Genomic DNA, 23,088 nt, shown 5'->3' on the forward strand with positions numbered 1-23,088 from the left:
GATTTTATAAGGTATAACCAAGACCAAATGTTTAAGTTGGTTATTTGATACTTCAGCCTTTCTCAGAAATCTAAATGTAGCTTCCATATATTGGGTAAAAGCCTTTATGAGTCAATAAAGCAACAAGGCACATTACTAGCAAAAGGAAAGACGTCTAGCTCCACAGTAAATTTTACTCAAACACTGAGGGCATCATCTTTGAACAGATGCATTAATGCACTGAATAGGCAGACCAAAGGCTCTGTCGGGTCTTCCCTGTGTTGGTGCTTACAAATCAATGACACCCATTCTTCTCTTATCCCAAAACAAACTACTCCACTTCCTCCTTTTCCTTCCCCATCCTTTTCCTCTCCCTCTCAATCCCATCCCAGATAAATTTCTTAGTTTCCACTCTATTAAGAGTTACTTGAGCTGTTTTCTGGTTTCCATCACTGAATGTTAAAAGGGTAAATGCCTTTTGGCATTATCGATGACATTGACATGCTACATTTTCTACTGACAGCCTTCTAGATGTGATGTGGAATTATTGTAGTAGTTGGTCAAAGATAGAAAATTATCTGCAAAATTAGCCCCCCCCCCTTTTTTTAGTATAGATTGTGCCCTGTTGACATGAAAATAATGAGTCGTCAGAAGATAAAAGAAAGAATCATTCCCTAATCAGACAGGACTTATATTGCCTGTATTCTTGGTAAATGAGGCCTGAGTAGGTAGCATTACTTTAATCATCCCCAGTGCTGTGCACCTTAGCAGGATCTTATAGAGTGTGTCCTAGAAAAAAAGGCTTTTGGGGGGAAAAGCTAGCAGTGAATCTAAGTAGTAAGTTCTTAAGACTGCCACCATTTAGATGTCATAAATTGAGTATCTCTATCAAGTATTTGAAGCTAAGAGAGGAATCATACTTTACTCTTTCCCTAATTATAAAAGTCATCATTGTAAATTAGTCTTGTTTACTCTTGATTTTTCCATTTCATAAATTATTTCCATATCAGTTTAATATTTTATATCTCTCTATTTGATATATAAAAATAAACCAAGTGAGAAGTCTCATGTTTTTAAGTGAAGGTAGAAATTACATTAGGCATCTTTTCTGTCCCAGGGTATATGGACACAGTCAACCAAAATAGACAACTCTTAAGTACTCATGGATGGTTGATATTGTTCAACTCAGTGTGTATTGTTGATTGTTGATCTTGTTTTACTTCTATAACAGTAATGGTCATATTTATAGCAAGCACTAGAATGCTACTATAACAAGAGTGAGCTCAGAGAAAATACAAGAACACTGGTGTTTCCCAATGGCGTGGGAAATAGAAATGTTAGATTTCAGGAGACCACCGTTTGTTTAGATCAGGGACCAAGATGTTTGATATTATTGTCTTGGCTCTCTGTCATAGTTTGATTCTGTACTTTGGCCTTACATCCCTAGTTGGAATCTGTTTTAGCCTTTGGACCTGGCCCTACATAGGGCTCATAGGGATGGTGTGCTGCTGTAGTCAGAAGAGTCACCGTGGTGAAATCTTGTGTTTCTTAAACATTACTCATCACAAGTATAAGTATGTGTTTCTCACACAGCATCATCACACCTTACCCCTTCAGATAGATTTGCATCTTTTGTTTTCTTACAGCTAGCTTCCTTACATTTCAGGTAAAACAGTGTAGTGGGATGTTTAATTTGTTCATTTAAAATACTTATTCAAGTGGTCCTTGTGGAAGTGGTGAGGAACAAAGTACTTGCAAGCAAGACAATCCTTTGTGCACTGGGGAATGACCCACAGAGCTGGAAGAACTTTTTCCTTAAAAATTGCCATGAAAACTCTACCAATCTAGTCTAGCTCATAAAATCAGCATCTAAAAGGATTGCTTATTTCTCTGCCCCTGATTTTCTGTCATAATTCAGTGCTCCCAAGATCACAGTCTGCTTTTCTTACGATGCATTTATTCACAAGAGTTCCTAGTATTGGCAGAAGTAGAGAAATTACCCTTCATCCAGTTGGCCTGGGTCCCATTGTAAAAATATAAGTGGATTCTGATTAATGCACCAAGGAAACCTGTAATCCTTTAGTGGAATCTGAAACCAAGTATTGTGTGGAGCTTACATTCAGGCTATGGGAGACAGTTAATATCACTGCAATCCTTTTTGTGTCAAAATAAATGTATTTAATGGGCTGGAAATGGCTTTCTGTAATTAGCAGACTTAGACAAAATACACTCATAGAATCAAGTTACATGCCTCTCAGGTTTTTGGTGTATGTCTAGCCATGTTTGTTAAAAGTTTTCAGATAAACTTTGGTCTTGTATCAAAAGAAATCAATTTTCTAAATTCCCATTTTTATACCTGTTTCTTTTACACCTCTGAGCATGGAGGCCCCTAGACTGTGTATGTGACGTCAAACTGACCGATGTAGATTGTACATTATTTCAGACATCAGTTGAAAGGTGTGTAATGACTTTTGGCTCATTTTAGACTAGTGCTTTCCGGCTGCATATATAGAAGCCTAGGGGCCACTACTACACAGAGAGGCCGAAGGAAGGGGAGTTCAGAGTGGGCAGAACTCTAATATACCTCCTTACACCCGCAATACCCCACGCTAATTCATAATCACATTCAGAAGCTCAAAATAATTTTACTAAGCAGCTCAGGGGTATTTCCTTCTTGACTACTTTTCTCAGCCGTAGCTGTGACAGTAGGTGTATTGATAGTTCCTTCAGCACAAGACAAGACTTTTTTTCTTTTATCGGTCAAGATTTCGTTATGCTGCTTTAAGTCAAATCTCATTATAATAGTCTCCATATATTGATGAAATCATATACAATATTTGTCCTTTTGTGACTAGCTAATTGTAGCATGTGTCAGACTTTCCTTCCTTTTCAAGCCCGAGAGAATTAAACATAGAACTACCATATAATCCAGCAATTATAATTATACCCCTAAATATTATACCCCTGTCCATAGCAGCATTATTCACAGTAGCCAAAAGATTGAAACAACCCAAGTGTCCGCTGACAGATGGATAAACGAAAGGTGGTACGTATATTCAACAGAAATTATTGTTTTGTGGGGGGGAATTATTCTGAGGAGTTTTTCCTGGAAAGGCATTTCTAGCTTCATTTGCATGAAATAATCTCCTTTCCCACTCCACCTGCCCCCTTCTGTCCTAGTCTGGGCTCACACATGCCCCTGGTGTCTTTCCTGGAGGTTGCAGATGCTCGCCCACACACTAGATTTAGCCCACAGTAGGTTCTACTCCACTTGCCCCATGCTGCATTGGATATTTGCATTTTGTTACTTGCCAACATTTAGAATTTAGACTTTTCAGGTGAAAATTTAGATTATTAGCTCCTTTGAAAAAGTAGAAGTTCTGATAACATTCTCACATGGCAACCGACTGATGGAATTGAGTGGCTGTGGTCCCCTTCATACCAGGCATAAGCGCCTTTGATTTGACAGCGTACCCCTTTTATTCATTTTATCTACCTCGCCCTGGAGGGGTTGGGCTTCATGGCCCCTTCTTTAACCAGAATGCTTTGAGCAGAACTTAATCCACACTTCTTAGAGACTGAAGTTAACTTACATATAGCTCAGGGCTCTTTTGGTTAAGTGACTTAGTGTTATTGTTATTGACCAGATGTAACAACAATTTGAAGAAAGAGCAGAAGTCTTGGAATACATTTCAGCTTTTATGCATATGTTCATATGCTCCTACCTTTTTAGTATGTCTTAATCCTTTCGTTCCCGTGCCCACAGCTATTCTCAGTTCATATAATGGTGTTATGTAATACAAAATTCCCAAATACCACAGATAAGAGTTTAGATACTTCTTGTCACCTAACTGGAAGACATTCATAATTGCAGGATAGAGTGCTAGGAAGAGGAGGGAGGGGAGCAGAAACAAGGCGCATTATACCTTATTATAAAAAATTATGACCGATCCCGTCTGATCTCAGAAGCTAAGCAGGGTTGGACCTGGTTAGTACTTAGATGGGAGATCACCTAGGAAGACCAGGTGCAATAGGCGTAAAAAATAAAAAAACAAAGGATTGTAAGCTGACAAGGTACTTGCAATCTGTGAGGTCGACCAAGGGTTGCCTCACCAAATAAATAAAATAGCCCAATAAAATAGCTACCAAAATTAGCATACTTAAAACATCTTAAAAGTCTCAGCATCTTGGAACAAAACTAACCCCAGAATTTCATAGTGCTAAGATCCTGAAACCTGGAAAGTTAAGTCTCAGACTATAGTATTTGAGGTTATAAAGGTGACAAGTGTTCATTCGACTGAAAATAACCTATTTTATGAAAGCTCATATCATTGTTATTCTGGTGACTATTATTTGTTTTCTCCTCTGGGTAGGGAAACTGCATGCGACTGGTTTGAAATGGGGAACAAGAGAGGAGACAGTGTCCAAGTCTACCTCCTGCCCCCAGCACGTTGGCATTTTCCCCATAAAATAGTGGCATAGTTCAGTGCCCCAACTTGTGTTTTCTGTGGTATTGCTTACATTCTTCTGAGTACCTGGGTGGGCGGGACAGGGCGGGGTGGGGGGTGTCTTTTTAAAGGAAAAATTGAAACCTAAATCCCTGGAGTGATTTTGGGGGGTTGGAATGCCTTATTCCATGTGGGTAAAGTATGGTAAGTTCTTACTCTGTAAGAATGAATTTGTAGCCGCTGCTTTTATGCTCAATGAGCACAGAATTTTATGACTTTAGTAGCTAGTTTCAGAGCAAGCCGTTAAGTCATTTTAGCAGCAGAGGACTGGAGACCAGCATATGGAAAACGGACATCATTTCCACTAAGCCCTTAAAAGAACCAAGAAAAGAATCAAATGTGCCCTGATCCAGGAATTCATATCCTGACCTTTGTACTCTGTGGCATCTACAATACCACAGAGCTTACCAATGTGTTATCCTGACACATTTTTCTTGTGAGGCGCATGGTGGTTTGTGCTAATGTCATCATATTCTAAAATAGTCTGTCCATCTGATTTTTGAAATTACCCCTCCACAGAACCTGAGAGAAGCCTTCACTCAGACAAAATGAATATGATCTACATCTGCCTTCCCTAACACTTTAATACCTGATTTCCTTTGCTTAGGAAGTGATATATGCCTATAATAAGTACCTTTACTCATTTATAAGACTAGTTGTTTTTCTGATTTAGCAGGCGGCAGAAGAGATATCGGTGAAAATGTGCCCTGCTGTTACATGCCTAAGCAAATAATAGATGGGTGGTAGAATTACATTTTCAGTGTGGCATCTGGAGACATCTTAAAAACTGTAGTTCTCGGAAGCCTGGTCTGGGTCCTCTTTGTGCTTGACTTTTGGGAAATATGATGACTCCATTGAGCAACGAATGGAGTTAATGGCCACTAATTGGAGGCCTTTTTCTCTTCTCTTATGAGCATCTGAAAAAGAGGAGAGGAAGTAGTAGTACACAGCATCAGAAGGCACGCTAGCCCATTGTTCTTAGCTCATTGTGAATCAGAATCACCTGGAAAACTTAAAAAAAAAATACAGATGTAGTTGGTCTCAGGTTAGACCCATGCCTTTTCTTTAAAGTTCCTGGTGTACAACCAAGGCTAAAAATCACTGACAAGCCTTAGGTTTCAGAATGTTTCCTGAGTGCGAGTTGCTGAAAGTGCCTGAGGGGCTACCTTAAGAGGAAGCAAGTGAGTGCAGACAAACAGAAGGGGCCTAGGCCATCCCCATCCCCTCCGCTTTTATCTATTTTATCTACCTGTGTAGATGTCACTTGTTAAATAAGAAGGGGGAGGGATGGTGTCCACTGCTTTGAAGGACAGAAAAAGTTTTGAACCATGGCTGTAGACGTAGGTCTTGTGCAAGAATGGCAAAACATGACAGATCCAGTTTTTGAGGATGGTGAGCACTGAGTCTTTTCACAAGAATCTGTACGTCATGTAGCCTCTGAGGAATGAAACAGAGGAACAGAAACTCTTTTATAATAGTACCTAGTGGCCTTGCCCTTACTCCAGATGAGAAAAACCCTGGTCAGTAAAGGTTAACATGCCCAAGTAAAAGTCTAACTCAGGTTTATAAGCTAGCCGCCAGAGGACCTAATTGATCACAGTATCTTTGTTTTGGCTTGCATGAACCCCATTTAGACTAGCACTGTTCTCCAATTTACCCCAATCCCAACACTCCACATGGTTTATACTTGACCAATACACTCATTTGCTTATCTCAAAGGACTGGCCCCTGTGTTTGTAGACCCTAGAAAGCAATTTGTTAGCAATTTGCTGTTTGCAGGGATATTTCATTTAATGATTAAAAACAAACCATCTGCACTTGACTGATACAGAATGCCATGATCATTTGACTGCTTCTCCAGAAACATGTTTAACATAGATATTTAGCAGCCATTGAAAGAATTATCTTTTACTTCCTAAAAAAAAATAGTGTGGCTTTTATCTAAGAGGATAACTTGTTTAGTATTAGAACTTCATACAAACTTTATGGAACGTTTTCATTTTAAATACTTTAATAAATATATTTCCAGAAAGCCAGACGGTATACCTGTCTCTTGCTAGGCTAGATTTCATTCCTATTTTTTAATCTAGGTCAGATCAAATCTAATTAAAATTGTTCTTCCGCTTTATCTTTTATTATTTAAACACTCATTGCCTTCTGTGGTCTCACTAATGGACTAATTTCCTGAGATTATAAATTGGCATGCTTTCATTTTCAGATTCCAGCCTCTCTGTCATCATTTTTCCAATTTTTTTTGACATATTTGTTTTATGCTGTATCACAAAATGGATTTCTCCCTCTCTGAAATCATTTGTCCCCTAATAATTAATAAATAAGCTGTGCATCCAAGGATATTTATCCTATCGGCACCAGTCAAATTTCATATTTTTAAAAAGCAGCTGTGACTTTTTTTTAAGTTGGCAAGTTAGTTTTACTTTTTTAAAAACAATAGTTAGTACTCATTTCCCAAAGCAAATTAGTAGGAAAGTAAATTTTTTAAATTCCCATAGCAGTTCTATATCATAAAATTGCTATTATTGCCAATTTTTTGGCTATTATACTCTTTCTTATTATAACTTACAACTTGGACCAGAAAAGTATAGAAAGAGCATAATTTTAAAACATACAGCATAACTTTTTTTTCTTTTTGTAGCATTAATCTTATCACTGGTCATTTAGAGGAACCAATGCCAAACCCTATAGATGAAATGACAGAAGAACAAAAAGAATATGAAGCCATGAAACTTGTCAACATGCTTGATAAACTTTCCAGGTATTGTATTCCCATCCATTTTTTGCTTGGTTTCTAAAAATGTTCTATTTCTTTGTCTCTCTCACTGAGAGTTACCATAGAGCAGCAGCTCTGGAAATCCATGCTGATTGGAACAGGGTGGCCCCGGCAGCAGTAGTTCAGATGCTTGGCTACCATGGTTTTCCTACATGTGCCGCTTCTGGATGTGCATTCTTAAACATGTAAACTCTCAAAGTTAGGGTAGTAACTAAGATCACTGTGATACTTAACCAACTAACCTCCCTGTCTTCAAAAAGATGCTCTGAGTTAGGTTCAGCGATTTTGCTGCTTGTATTTTTTGTTTTTAGTCTGTTTTGGTTTTTGTTCCAAATCATGATGCTTCTTTTTTTCTTTTTTCTTTTTTGATGTGCAAGTTTGCAGTTCTATCTTTTTGGGTTGCTGCTGAAGCCAAGAATTCTAAAATGTCATGCACCCGACAGGAAAAAGTGAAAAGGAATAGCTCTAAAGAAGGCTTTTTTGAAAGTAGGCGTTTCTATTAATTAGGAGTTCTAAAAACAATCTCCCTTTTCCTTCTTGCTTCATACTTCCTTCCCCTCCAAAAATGCCCAGTTTTGAAGATAATCAAATCAAACATATACTAATCAACAACTAGTCATCTTGAAGGACTTATTGGAAAATATTAATTCCTTTCACACTTGCCTGAATTGCGCTATTTTTCAGTCACACATTGAGTCACTGTCTCCTTTAAGTCATCTTGAGTGAGTGCTTCTGTGTGTTGGTGGCAGCTGCCACTTAAAGGTGAATATCTTTTGTTCATCTTCTTCACAACAACTATGTAAAGTCTAGTATCCCTCACTCAAGACAAGTAGCAACTAGAATGGCAAAGCCAACCACTGAAGGGAAAGGTGTGACAGAAACAGAACCTAAGAGCACAGCAGGAGGCTTGGAGTAGAAATGTTTAAGAACAAGAGGCTGACAAGGGGAGTGTGACAAGTACGGATGGGTATTTAGACACTCTGCAGTCTGAGCTTCTTTCAGATGATGCTGGTACTATGGTAGAAGTTATTTAGAAGTAAGTAGCTTTATCATCTACTTAGTGACTTACAGCTAGTCTTTTTACATTTTCATCCTTTCCCAAGATTAGAATTTATAGCTCAGCGACTATGCTCACAATCTTCAAAAGACATTGTTATCTGTTGGCAAATGACTTTCTCCATACTTCTGGCAAACACAGACATGTTCCTTCTCTGAAGGAATTCACAAACATAAGATATTGATATGCAAACCTATAGGAGGCAGAATAACAAGTTCAGAATGGATGTATAAAAATAAGATTTGTGTTTGGCTATTTCCAAAAGGACCTGATGTAGCTAATGAAACACGGTGGTATAAGTACAACAGGCAGGGTGAGAACTAGCAGAGCCCCTCTGGTAGAAGGGGAAAGTGGTATCAGGGACCTGAGGGAAGCATGTTAGTGTATTAGGACACTAAACCAGTGATTGCATAAGTGTCATTTTCATAAATTATTTCAATAACATGAGTTCTTAGAAGATAACACAGATACTGTTCGACTGGCCCATATACCCTGGAAGTGTAAACTCCAAGCTAGGAAAGTGGGAGATGGCGGAAGGAACTGCCTAAGATAATGCAGTGTGATCCTGGTACTTGACTTACTGAAAGAGACAGGACCATTTCGTAAGGCATCCCTAAAACAGAGACAGACAATAGTGCTAGGTCTTTCTCCTTGTAATTGGGGAAATCCACATATTCTAGAAGGTGCCAACAAATAAATACACGAACATCAAGTCTGAAATACCCAAGTTTCCACTTGATTGAAACTGTGCCTCAGAGAAGGTATGAGCTTGCCCAGAAACACTCAGCAGGTAGATGCCCGACTCAGTCTGAAAGTGACCGCGATTTTAGCACTTATAAAGCAGAGCAAATATGTCTTGTGTTGGCTTTGATGATACTGATTTTGCCATGAAAGCTGAAGCTAAAGGCAGCTTTGAGAATAGTCCTAAATCATGGACTTTTTTGCATGACATATGGTGGTTTTTTACATTGTTTGCCTTTATGTGCTTTCTAACATTCGCTCTCACTAATAACAATCAATGACAAAACTGTATGGAGATCGGCAGTGGGCGTTCCAGAGCAGGAATGCAAAGAATGAAGCCATTCTTTATACATCTTACATGTTTGTCTTAAGTTTCTTCTGTCTTTTCATTGTCATTGGTTTTGGTTTTGGGTTGTTTTTTGTTTTGGGTTTTGTTTTGTTTTGTTTTTAGGTAAACAAGATGCCATAAAGCTGAAGTAGACTAAATGCAGTGCAATTCAGGGAACATTTATTAAGCAGCTGCTCTGTGCAAGGCACTGTGCTAGAAAAATGAGGGCGATTCAGAGGTGAATGTGACCGTCTCTGCCTTTGGAAAACTCACATTTTAGTGAAGGAAATGGCCGAAATCTGTTCTAGAACACACGGTAGAAGAAAACAATGACAAAATAAGGTCTGTGTTGAACTATAGGCACCCAGGAAAAGGAGCAGTTCATTCTGTCTGGATGCATCAGGGACTGTTTCACAGAGAAGGAAGCATTTGTGTTGATCCCTGAAGTATAAGAGGTATTTAATAGACAAATGGAGAAATGACTTCATTCAGTTAGAGGGAAACTTACTGTTGTTAGTAAGATAAATATTTGATATTCACATACTACATCTTTCTTCCGAAAAGCTCAGGTTGTTTTCTCATTATTTGATTCCCAGATTTATCATTGGGGGAAGCAAGGCCCAAAGAATTGCCCCAAACATTTCCAAACTAATGTCTGGTGATAATCTATTTCCTTTAACAGTTTACAGAACACTTCACATACATTCTCTTTCTAGCTTCATAATTAAGTGAGACTAGGAACTTCATTTTCCAGCACTCAAGACTTTTGCTCTGTCCACTGTGCTACTGTGTCTGTCTGTCAGAGTCAGTGTTTGCCGGAACATTTCCTAATCATCCTCTTCAGCAGTATGCTGCTGGTCAGTTCCCTCAGCTGTCACTCTAAGGATGTTCTGCATCCTGCCAGGTCTTTATTGTGCTAAGAGTGTACTGTAGCTTTGTCTGATTAACTTTCCTTCTCAAAAATGAAATCACTTTCTCCTGGGCCCAAAGTGAAAGGCATGTGAGTAAAGGATAGGGTTGGAGGTGACGTGGCCAATGAATGGACACTAGACACTTCCTTTTTTCCATCCATAGGAGAGCAGATGTGAAGGACCTGCACCAGGATGGTGGTTAGTCAACAGTGGCCCGTGCCAAAGCACTTACCAAAGTGATGACTAAGGTTGGTCATGCCAAGTACTGTTACTGAGCCTGGTGTAGGATATAGATGATATTCACTACCAAAACTGTAAAACCACCAATGCAAAAATTACATTTCCATTTTTGCCTCTGTGCTGGACATAGCCGCTGCCTCAGGGTGTTCACCGTCTTAGCAGCTTTTTCCCAGCTAGATTTCCAAGGACACTGGAGAGATTAGTGCTCCAACATTTTCTTCCCATTGAGTACCAGCTGACTTAGTAGTACTCCAGGTGGTTTATTTATTCTTAAGTCTAAGGATTGTACTTGTGACAGACGTAGATAAGGGGATCCGCAGTGGAAGTGGAGGCCTTTAAGAGTTTGAGGATGATCTGAGTGCTGTAAACCCCATCATGTCTGGCTAGTACAGTGCCTTGTACCCTGTGGTTTCCCCAGTGTGTGATGAAATAATGAACGCAGCTGATCCGCAAATCTGAAGGTCAGTCTTCTGCTCTATTAAATAGCCTGTATGGCTTACGACTTTAAAGTATACATTCTACTTCTTGGCCAGGTAGCATAAAATTCAAGAATGGAATTCTGTAAAGGCCCTTTAGCCCATGACTGGCTAGTTTAAATATCAGGGTACATAATTCCTTTAGTATGGACAGATAATTGTAATATTTATCAAATATAAGCATTAAAGATGAGGCATGAGATTATAGAAAGCTTCATTTGACATTTTTAATGTGAGAGCAGAGGTGGAAAAGGGGATGAAATTTGCCCGCCTCTCCACCTCCTCTTTCCTCTCCGAATTAGAAAAAAATAGGCCCCTGCAATTTAAACAGGAGATTAGAGTGGAGATTGGATGTAGTTAAGCAAGTCCAGTGTCGCTAATACAATTGCATTCACCTTAGCTACAGCACACAACTCCTATATAATAATGCAGCCTCCTCCAAAAAAGAGGAGAGAGGATCAATTGGCCTAAGCTTGCCTAACCAAGGAAAATAATATTTCAAATTTTTTGTCTTTTCTAATCCACTTTAGTTCCTTAATTGGAACCAGGACTGATTAATCTTATACCTCACCCTTACCCCCATCACTGTTTAACAAGGTACATTGCCTTTTTGCTTATATATTCTACCAAAATCCTCTAAAATTTACATTTATATAAATAATTGTTCTCCCATTTCTTTTCCTATCTACTCCTTATTGAATAATTTTTATTTATTTATTTATTTATTGCCAGCCATTGTATAGTATTTGGGGTATGGCTTTCCTAATAAATGCAGGTACCAAATATAGGAATAGTTCCCTTTAATTCAAAGATTATTTCTAAACTTAACTAAAGCTGAAGCAGGTGATTTATAGCTGAAAAGTACTAAATATATAACTTTTTCCTTACAAATAAGACATTTTATTCTGCTTACAAAAATAACAACCGACTATACCCACCTTTTTGATGAATTAGTCCAGGAAATGCTTTCCAGGTACATTTCAGAAACTTGGTCTAATTTTTAAAGCACTGTGAGATCTGTTGTAGGTAGGAAAGTATAAAGATCGTGATTGTTTCCATCAGAAAATCCTTTAGATCTCCACTGTCCATCATAACTACCAGCTCTGCATGACTGTCGAGCACTTAAAATGTGGTTAGTCTGAGTTGGGATGTCCTTTAAGTGTTAAAGACTCAGATTTTCAAAACTGTACAAAAAGAGAATAAAATATCTCAATTGTTTAATATGGATTTCACATTGATATCATATTTTTGATACATTGGGTTAGAACATATTAAAAGTCACTTACCTGTCTTTTCTTACTTTTCCATGTAGCTACTAAAACATTAAAGATTACATATATGGCTTACATCTGTAGCTTACGTTATATTTCTGTTAGCGCTGTTTTGCATCATTAAAATACATTGTAAAGTTGCTTGGAAGTTCAATTAACGGAACTGGGATCCAGTTAAATTAATATGCCTTTAAAGTGACAGGGGAGGATTAATTTGAGAAACTTGATATTGTATGTCTTTAGGTTATAGAGAGTCCTTTGTCTGGCTAGACAACGCTTAAGTGGGATGTCATGCTACCTTTGTAGTGCCTATCAATAGTCGTTGTCCTTTAACTCTGTAGCAAGAATGACTACTTTGAGCTCTGGGGTTAAACACTAGCTGAAATGGCCTCTGTCTATAAGAGAACCATCAGATAATAATCTCCATTGGTTATCTGCTCTCTTAGTTACCCCCCTCTAACTTTTGAGTCTTTTTCTATGTAGGAAGAGCATGTAGGAACTTCTGTTTCTACTGCTTTATTTAACAGTGTCAGCTGGCATGCTGACCTCTTATTAATATTTGTTTTGCCAATTTAGACAACAGGATAGAAAAGCTCCATAGAGAAATTACCAAGAAATAATAAAGAACACCTTTACTTAAGGATAAAATTGAATTTTATTCTTCTAGCACTATCCCTAAACACTTTATATTTTAACCATGCTGTTTAATGTAGGGTAGGTAGCAAATATTTGGAAGTTTATATGTGGTCTTCTAACAGAAATGAGAACAATAATAAAAAACTATTTATATAGTGCTATAAAGTTTAAAAAGTGTTCCTATACATATATTATCTCCATTGATCATTAAAATGGCATTAAATAGGGCAAGAGGTATTTTACTGAGGAGACCAATGATTGAGTGACTGACCCAAGATCAGGCATCTGGTTAATGACATAGTCAGGACTCAGTTTTTAGTCTTCCGACTCCAGATCATATATTATTTTGAAAATTATCAACAGCTCTCAGAAATTTGTCTCAAAAAATAATCAGTCTGATGATTTTTAATAAAACATTCAAAATTTTAAACAAATCCAAAGCACAGAGATAGATTATAAGCATATTTACCTGAGAAGAAAATTAAGATTTGGAGGACATGTATTCCTGCTTTTTCATTCCATAGTTGAGCTTTTCTCAACCATCAGGTCAGGTGCTAAATAGCTTATATCAAAAAATAAATAAATAAACAAACAAACAAATAAATAAATAAAGCTTTATACAAAGTAAACCGATAAAATTGCTATTAGGTTACTATAAGGTCTTTTAACTATTTTGAAATGAATGATTATGGGTATTCTAACTAATTCTTATATTTAGTGTGATCACATTAAGAAAACTTAACTTCAAAAAGACTTTTTAGTGTAGGCAACTCCCAATTGCTTTTACAAAGTGAAAGGACATAGTATGAACAATATACCATATCCATTTGTCTTGGGAATGATATTTTTATGCTATATGTTTTACCCTCCCAATTGTATCTAATCCCAAAGCATGATGGTGAGGGCTGAGGGAAGGACCTCAGAATCATTTTTGAAAATGCAGCCCGAAGACCTAGAATTTGCTATGGAAAAACCACCTTATACCTCCTACCTACTGGGTTAGTGGCTTAGTGAAAAATCAGTATAACCTGTCAGCACCAGGAAGCCATTAGACAAAAGATAAAATGAAAGAAGAAGGATCAGGGTCCAAAGGACACTACGTAACTGAACATGCTAACCAGGGCCAGGGCCAAAGGTGATAATATTATTTCTGTTAGAAAAAAAGGATTAAAAACACAGAAATATCACAAGTTACTGGGAAATCCATTGTATTTCAGTGGATTATGGACTATATTCCAGTGATGCTGAAATCCTGAAATAAGATGCACTCTCAGACTTGGAATTATAGCAAAGATTACAGAGCATCTTTCTTCGGGCTGTCACAGGCTCCCTTCTAGCAGGCATTTTTGGAAGAGCTCTGTGTTAATTAAAAGGCTTTATTTATATACCAGTTTCTCATCTTATCTTTCAAATGTGAAAAAGAATTAAATATGAAATGGCTAATTTAAAATGTCTGGGTTCTTTTTGCCAAGCCAACCTTACATTAAGAGCAGGAATCCCTGTGCCAAAGAAATGGTTCCCAATTATCCCATCCTGGGTTTTGTTATACATTGTACAGAAGTCAACAAAACAAGTATGTAAGAGAACCTGCCTAAATAACAGCCACCCTCATTAAAAACAGAATTAATCAGGGGGTGACTGAAGGAAGCAATGCCTCATAGGTTCCCCCGTTTTCTTCCTTTCTAATCATAGAACAAAATATGTTACATAAAAGGATCGGAACTATTATGCAGTACTCAATTAGAGGGAGGTGAATAGGTCTCTAACATGCTGTTTTATCAAAAGAGCAGACCGGTGTTTGCATGACTGTTGTTTCATTACAGACCCTGTCATTAATTCCATGTGTCAATACTGCCCTGTAGTACACAGAGCAGACAAGAAAGAAGAGCCCTTGAAAACAAGGGAATGATTTTTGAGTCGTTATCAAGCTAAGTGGCAAGCGGGAAGCTGAAACTCGTATAGGTAAATTCGAAGGGACTCTTGGGAGATCTGCAAGTGGGAAACAAGAATGCATTTTTCCAACTGCTTAATTATGTCCTGTTTTTCAACAAGTACACTTGAATTGAATGCTTTGTTTGTATTGCACAAAAACATGTGCTGTGGGCAAGAGTATTCTCTTGCTTCCAGGTCAAGTAAGGTGTTTTATACACATACACATCTGGCCTATTCGATAATGTGCGATTGGGTATGTTAGTATCTGAGCCCCAATATTGCACTGTCATTTCTGGGAGAGTTGGAACCAGTAGGAACCAGAAGTCCTAAAAAGTAGAACCTTCTTTAAGGTGCTGGGAAGCTATATAAGCCCAGGTATCCCAGAGAACCATACTTACAGGAAAATGTTAAAATATATCTGGGGCAAAAAAAAAAAAAATAGACCAGAAAAATTTAAATATGGTATAAATTCCATAATCTCCCACCCCTAAATCCTTAAGGAAGTATTTTTTGGTTTCCATTAGCAGTCCCAAGGGCTAGGCTGGGGCAAAAGAGGGTATCCTTCCTTGGACGTGCTTTATCTGTGTCCTCGTGCCTGGCCAAGCCCTTATAGATTATGGTTCCTTATCGTTTAGTAAGATCAAATTTCTAAATGATGTTTCGTTCCAGTTGAACATTCTTGGAGGCTTATCTCTTCCCTGGCCAGATGCCTGATCAGATGAGAAGCCCGCCATGATACTGTCACAGTGCCTAGAATGGGCTCTTTATCCAGTAGACATCACTGTACTTTTTGATGATAACGAGGGCAGTCTTAACTTGTGTTAAGGCCTGTGTATAGCATTGAAGGTAAGTATGAAGGAGTTGTTGCTCTCTGAATATCTTAATCCTGATGCACATTTCAGTATACAATATCTTTGTTTAACCATGATGTACATATATCTGACACCTAGCCATCCTTGTGAGATGGAACCTTCATAACTTAGGACCAGTAACTTCATGAAATGGCCTGTTTATTGAGGGCCATGATTGAATTTAGATCTTTCCTCGTAACCCTTGCCATTGCTTTAATTTACTTTTGTAATCGTTCTAATCATCTGCTGATAGTTTTGCAGAGGTCTTGGTGTATGTCATTGACAATTAGGTAGGATGCTGTGTTTGACTCAGGCTTAGAATATATTGATTAAAAACAAAAACTTAGCAGTATTGAGTTTCAGTGTCTTAAAACCTAGCAGCTTTTAAAATAGATTAAAATTACTTAGTAGCCTAATATTTATGCTCTTAGAATTAGAATAGAATCTTAGGGATCATCTTGTCCAACCCCTTCATTTTATAGTTGGGGAGAAGCAAGCCCAGAGAAGGAAATGACTTGCCCAAGGACACCCAGCAAGTTAGAAGAAGATCAGAGACTAGACTCTAGACCTACTGATCCCCCATATATAATGTAGAAGCAGAATCTACACCAGTTAGTGGTTGGAAATTCCAGGCTTTATGGTACGAAAGGGGCCTGACTTCCGCTGGACTGTCAGAATGTCTGATGACGCTGACTCATCAGGGAAATAATTACAGTTGAAATAATATGGGAATGATTGCTGACAAGTGGTTCTCTACCATTCTCATTTATGCCATGACACATGTATTATATTCTTTCAATAAACATGTATCGAGCACCTACTATGTGCCTCATCCTATACTATATACGCAAATCACAGCCAGATAAGACATGGACTCTGCCCTCAAGTTGCTCACAGTCTAGTCAAGAATAAGAAATCCCAAGAAAGCATTATGCAGACTTTCCTGTAGAATGCTAATACCTTTCCTAACCCTATGGATCTTGATGATGAAAGTGCATCTTCTGCCCAAAGATCTAGCTTCTCTCTTGGTCGTGGTTTATTAGGAGTCCCATAAAAGACCATACATTTCCTTTCTGTTAAGGTGCAAGATAGTATCGACTAAAACCAAATTTAGTTTAGAAACACTTACTGAGGATCTGGTATATGCAAGGCACTGTGCTAGACACATAGGGATATGAAAATAGTATAATTAAAGCATAGAACGTTTTCTTTTTAATGTATCAGGGCACTGTTGTTTTACAGCTTTCAAACTTTGTAATGAGAATTGTTTTCAATTAAAAAAAAAATTCTTAAATGTAGGGCCCTTGAAATGGAAGACAAAAATACCTCTGTACTATAATCGACTTGTCAGCCTAGGATTTCAAAGTCTCCATTCAGATTCTCTTTTGTACCCCGTATCTGTTTTGAGCTTTCTTTTTCCTTTACCTCGGCCAAGCCATTCTGCTTGCCAGTCCCTGCACACAACTAACTCTTGCTTCTGTGCCTTTGCTTGACTAATTCTTCTGCTCTGAGATGCCTTTCTCCCCATGAATCCATGTCCATCACTGCTATTACAGCCTGGCCCTGAGTCCATATCCTGCAAGGAGCCTGTGATCAGCATCCCTATATCCTCCGGTGTCCCTGGCACATGTACATAGCCCATATGACTGGTGGAATTACGTTTCTGTGTATTCATTAATGTTACTCATTCTCTGTCCATATCTTGCTAATCTAGATAAAACAGCACTGACAAAATGAAACAGTGTAGTATAACCAGACTTTTATCCAGTCTCTAGAGCAAAGATTTCGTTTTGCTATTTGTGGGCTGTTAGTTGTATGATAGAGAAGAAGATCAGAAATATTAAGATGGAGGTTGAAAAGTAAGCCTGGGGTCCATAAGAAATAAGTCATATCCGTAAGTGAACTTCTCTCCTTCCGCTTCCAAAGAGGACAAGAGATCACCTTTGAACAAATTTGAGTTATGATAAGGGGATGTCTGTGGACCGTCAAGCTAGGGAAAGCAGGGCTCTGCCTGTTAATCCTCTCAAGCTTGTTGATCTGCTGTTCTGTAATTCTTTTAATATTGTTTAATGTATGTGTGTTTTATCTTCTGGACTAAAAGCTTCTTGAGGACAGGGACCATGTCTTTTTGCTTCTGCATATTCTTCCCTTACTTAATTCCCAAAGGGTGCCCTAATAAGTTTGGGGAAACTTTCCATAAGCACATACAAGAGGAAATGTAACTTGTGGTTTCCCACGACATTCCCGCCATTGCAATACTTTATGTGTATGGCCTTTTGCTCTCATGACAACTCAGTGAGGTGGATATTTGTTTCCCAGCTCTACAGATAAGGAAATTGAAGTTCAGAGAGTTCAGAGTCTTACTGCTAATGAGTGGTGGATCCAGGATTAGAACCTAGGGCTGTCTGACTCTAAAGCCAAACATGTATGTGTCTTTCATTACACCACAATAATATTTAGAACGCCTTTCTTTCATCTACATTATGATTATTACTACTACCACTATCAGTACTATTAATGCTGCTTCTTACATCACTAGGAAATAGGTAGAGCTAGTAGTATCATCCCCACTTCACAGATGGGAAAACTGAGACAGAGACTTGCCCAAGATCACACAGCCGGTAAGTGGAACAGACTTCCTGGCTCCAGATCTCTCTGTTCCACTACATCACATTGCTGCCTTAATTCATTTGCACGAACGCATGGTTATGTGGCCAGGTATCACGGACGCCTCTCCTACAGAAATGTCAGTACCTCCAAGCATCCCATGGGGCCACGTGGGAAAGAAAACAATACTCTTAGAGGAACCTCTGTGTTAGTGGAGGAGTGATATCACACAAAGAACCTGAAAAATAAATGCTTGGGAAGAACAGTTCACAAGTGGGAGTTAAAATATGGGGTCCTTTATTCTATAGATGAATTCCCACAATTTGGCCATAAAACTTTTTTAATGTTCCTAATTATTTCCATTGTAAAATCGGATTAGGGAGTAGAGAGGAAACCAAAGGACTCGATTTGAACATACTGCTGGGCTTGACTGAGAAAGCTGGAGAAAGCCAGCTACTTCTACGGCTGGTCGCAGCCCCAGCATCGTCCTGCTGGCAGGGCAGGGCAGTGCACCGGTGTTCGGGTGGCCGGGGTGATGGTGCACCCACGCAGCCACCCATGGCTATCGCGGCAGACTTCTCTAGTCCCATCTGCTAATTTTACTTCTGCCTACCCCACCCCTTTACCGCACCCCACCTGACAGTACCGAGTCCACCAACCTCTTCAGACCTTTGAACTTTCTTACCCCTTAATGTTTCATTCCCAGCAGATGAGCCCCTTTTCCTTTTGTATCAGTTATTAGTAAATAGTGTCCAATATGACAAAGTCCTTCAGCACAATCAGAACTAGGAAACTGTGTTATAAAAATATAGGTATGTGTAGTGTATATCAGAGGTAGAGAGAAGTTCTGATGGAAACATTATTTCTAACTCTCCACTAAGCATTTCTACCTGATTGTCACGCAAAGACCTCAAGCTCTTCGTGTCCTAAAGATGTCAGCATCCCCCCACCCAATCTGCCTCATCGGCTGTGTTCTTGCTCCAGTGAATGGTGTCACCATCCACATGGTGGGTCATCCAAGCTGGAAGCCACAGGGACACTCTGCTCTCCTTCACCAGCCAACCCCCAGCCCTTCCAGTGGGCCATAGATCTAGCTCGGAAATGTTGCTTTTTCTTCCCACCGTCACAGCCACGATCCAGCTTTCTGTCTCCTCACACAGGCTGGTACAATGACGTCCCAATGATTTGTCTCTCTGCCACCAGTTTCCCCCCATTCCACTGTGTCCGCCGCACTGCTGTCAAAGAGAGCTCCCCATAAAACAGCATGCCCGGGCATCCCGACAGGTGAAAACCCGAGCTCCTTGCTTTGGCATTTAGGACACTTGACTGATAGGCCCCAGACTACCCTTGCGGGCTTACCTCCTGCCACTCCCTCGGAGACCTTCACCACTCCCCAAACGCTGGGCCCTTGCACAGCCTTAGAAGAGCCTTAGGAGACAGAAACTGACAGTCCAGAAAGGTCTACAAAATCACACGAGTAGATGGGAGCACACAGAGCCCTTCGGTGTCCTTTGCCCGAAATGCTCTGTCCCTGCTTTGCCTGGCATAAGACACCTCATTGGTACCGTCCCCACCTTCCCCAGGCAGTTTGGTCTATGCGTCTTCTCAGGAGCCGTCACAGCTCTCTGCGATTCTCTTACAGTATTTTACCCCGTTATGTTCTAAGTTACTTTTCATATATATGTTTCACCCACTCAAGGGCAGCAGCTGTGCCCAGGCTTCCTTTGCTCTCCAGTATGTGACATAGTCCCTGGCACACAGTTATTAAACAGCCGGGTGCAGGGCGCGCTCCGCCAGTGCAGTTAGAGCAGTTCATCCAGACGTGGTGTGCTGCAGAGCGCGAGGCGGGGGTCCAGGAGCCCCGTGTCCTAGATATGTGACCTTGGGTAAGTCACTCAGTCTCCTTTATTAGAGGAGGGGGTTGGACTAAATGATCTCTAAGGCCCCTCCAACTTAAAATTGTACAGTTCTGACCCCATTTCTTGGATCAGGAAACACGTTTCCTACTTTATAACATTCGGGAGCCTCAGCTCAGCCAGGCAACCACCCACTGTCCTCTGATTTTTCAGACTCTCAGGGATAGTCCTCTGGTGCCAGCCACAGCTGCTTGATTAGGCTCCTCTTGGCTCATCCAGTGACCACTGAGCTGCTCTTACACCGCCCCAGGGTGTTTCACTGTGCCTGTCACACCATCACCTGCTATGCGGAGGTGCTTCCCAGGAGGGGGCCCTTATTTGTGCTGGCCTCAGGGGACCACAGCAAGGAGGCAGAAGAAGAGGTTTTACCATTTCCCTTCACTCTAGATCCCACCAACTGCTGCCGTGTGGGTTCCTGGTTCTAGCCATGTTTTCAGGGGGTGACGCCCGTTTCCATGAGAAATAAGTTTTAAGTAGCTCATGTCAATCCAGGCTGCTCTGAAAGTACACTACTGACTTTCAGGGGTGGGGAGGACTAGAGTTAGCAACTCAACAGGTACATTCGCCATAATCTCCATGTAATAAGTAAGAGCCTATGAAAAGATTAAGTAAATCTTTCTTAATGCTTTTTGATTGGCTTAATCAATAATTAATCATCTTTAGATGAGGCTGTAACTTGTGGAGTAGATATAATTGGATTAGGTGAAAAGAGGCAGTTGGGGAGCTTTGAAGAGATTAAAATGGCTGTCAATGCCATAATTAAACTGCCACAAACAAAAGCAGTGGCACTAAAAAGAGAGAGAGAGAAGGAAAGAAAGGGGAGAGAGAAAGTTGGGGGAGGCCAGCTGATTCGAAATGAATCAGTAAGTACTTCTGTATCACAAGAGATTGGAGAGGCAGATCAGATCTGACAGATTTATTCCATTGGATGAAATCACACATATCGAATCAGCCATTTAATTGTATGCCTAGCCCACTGGGGCAGGTGAAATTTTGGTAGCTTCAACTTAAAACGAACGAATCCACAAAAGGAAAAAAAAAAAAAGTTAATTATTAAAAACAGAAGAGACCTGCTCCTTGTCCTGAGCCCATTTAGACCTTGACTTTTTCTACTTTTAATTGGCTTAGTAGGTTTGGCCTGTGTGAATGAGTCTTTTATCTCCCTCTTTTTCTTTCCATGCCCCTTTCATCTTTCCTGTTACAAACACACAGAGAGAACTTGAGGAAAAATACTTTGGTTTTTTAAAGACTTTTCTTTTTAAAAGGATGTGGATTTGGGCAGGGGGGAGGGATGTGTGTGTGATGCTGGTGAATACTTTTTTTTCTCTCTTTTATCTCTTTTTCCAGAGAGGAGTTGCTTAAACCAATGGGACTAAAACCTGATGGGACAATAACGCCTTTGGAGGAAGCACTCAACCAGTACTCTGTCATCGAAGAGACCAGCTCCGACACAGACTGAAAGCATCACCTGCTCAACTCTCAATATTGCTTTTATCAGCATCTTTTCTCTGTAGCTCCAGGGGAATCTTTTCTCTAAAACATTTATGCCCTTGCTTTGGCTAGAAACACATTAACTGGTTTACTCATTGAGAATCCAGCATATTTAAGAGGTGATCCTGTGTTTTTGCAATATCGAGGCATTCATACAGAGCTGCAGTTAGACGGAGTCGCAGGGGCTAGAAGCAGAAAAAAAAATTCCATTTCATCAGGATGGAACTGAAGGACTTCATTCTATAAAGCAGCCTCGGTTGAATCTGGCAGATCTGTTTGCCAAGATTCTTAGCAGAAGATTTAGCCGCGTCCTCCTCTCACTTGTGTGAGCTGCCCCCTCGGAATCTCTCCAGTGGACCGAGGCACGTGACAAACAGAATGAGCTGCTTAAATAAGGGCTGAGGCAAGTGACTCGTTAGATCAGGACTGACTGACTGGAAGCCAAGCAGCTGCTCCATGCACCTAGCCCCGCTCTTCATTTCAGTTTTGTAAAGACATAGAAACGCACACAGACACACACACAGCCCCAGACTTGCAAACTGACTACACTCTAAAAGTTTGTATGTCACCTACCTACAACTTCAGAATACATTTCTCCCTATAGAGAGTTATAAGTGACGGTTTAGTTCTGAGGCAGCTACAAATGCCTATTTATTCCCTCACGTACCTGAACACTAGTACCATAGAACTGAACCCCATCTGTATCACTGCATGGGGAGCATGCATTCTGAGGTCCAGCTCGGGGTGTCAGGAACACGTCCTCCAATCCAGCAGAGGGAACGGGGACCCCCGAGTTCTTTTGTGGCCTCTGCTGGTGGGGGGGAGTCAGTGGCACCCTTCTGTACATATAGGTCATTCATATGTCACGTTTTAAATTGGGGACTGTGTGTGTGCCGATGTGTGTGTGTTCTACCTTTCTACCATGTGATCAGTTTAATGGTAACCTTATTTATTTAAAAAAAAAAAAAGAAACACAAATAGTTACTATTAAACTGATTAAGGCTGTTTATTTTTACTTTTAAAATTGGTCATATGAAGTAGAAAATGAATCATGCAATAGACGGTGGGCCTAGTTAATCAGTGGCTAAAGTTGAAAAGAGGTTGGCTTCCTTGTGTGTGTGTGTGAGAGAGAGTGTGTGTGTGTGAGTGAGCATAAGCGTGAGTGAGCATGAGTGAGTGCGTACATGTATGCGTCTGTGTATGTGTGTGTATGTGTGTATACATACATACACATAGATAATGTGCTTAACCACTGCCTTTTAAAACTTTAAATTAAATAAAACATTGGGGTTGATTCAATTTAGCCATCTGTGTGTGTGTTTTTTATAGATATATGGGATAAATACTGTTCCACAG

General features: G+C 39.8%; 1 protein-coding gene across 10 annotated transcripts in view; it reads left to right on the forward strand.

The window, feature by feature from the left end:
* RIC8B (RIC8 guanine nucleotide exchange factor B) overlaps positions 1–22,748 on the forward strand; it is a 90,217-nt gene extending 67,469 nt beyond the window's left edge. Inside the window, exons 9-14 of one of the 10 annotated variants that reach the window (XR_897578.2) lie at positions 7,141–7,260; positions 9,762–9,856; positions 10,476–11,013; positions 14,759–14,897; positions 15,537–15,713; positions 21,589–22,748. Coding sequence is in view for 3 of the 10 variants with exons in the window: in XM_011387024.2 (XP_011385326.1) it covers positions 7,141–7,260; positions 21,589–21,700 (232 nt within the window). In the remaining 7 variants the exon portion in view is untranslated. The other 9 variants (XR_002779035.1, XR_002779038.1, XR_897588.2 and 6 more) reach the window with 9 other exon arrangements.
* Positions 22,749–23,088: the final 340 nt, after the last annotated feature.

Source organism: Pteropus vampyrus, unplaced genomic scaffold (genome assembly GCF_000151845.1).
Source record: "Pteropus vampyrus isolate Shadow unplaced genomic scaffold, Pvam_2.0 Scaffold16, whole genome shotgun sequence".
NCBI classification, from domain to species: domain Eukaryota; kingdom Metazoa; phylum Chordata; class Mammalia; order Chiroptera; family Pteropodidae; genus Pteropus; species Pteropus vampyrus.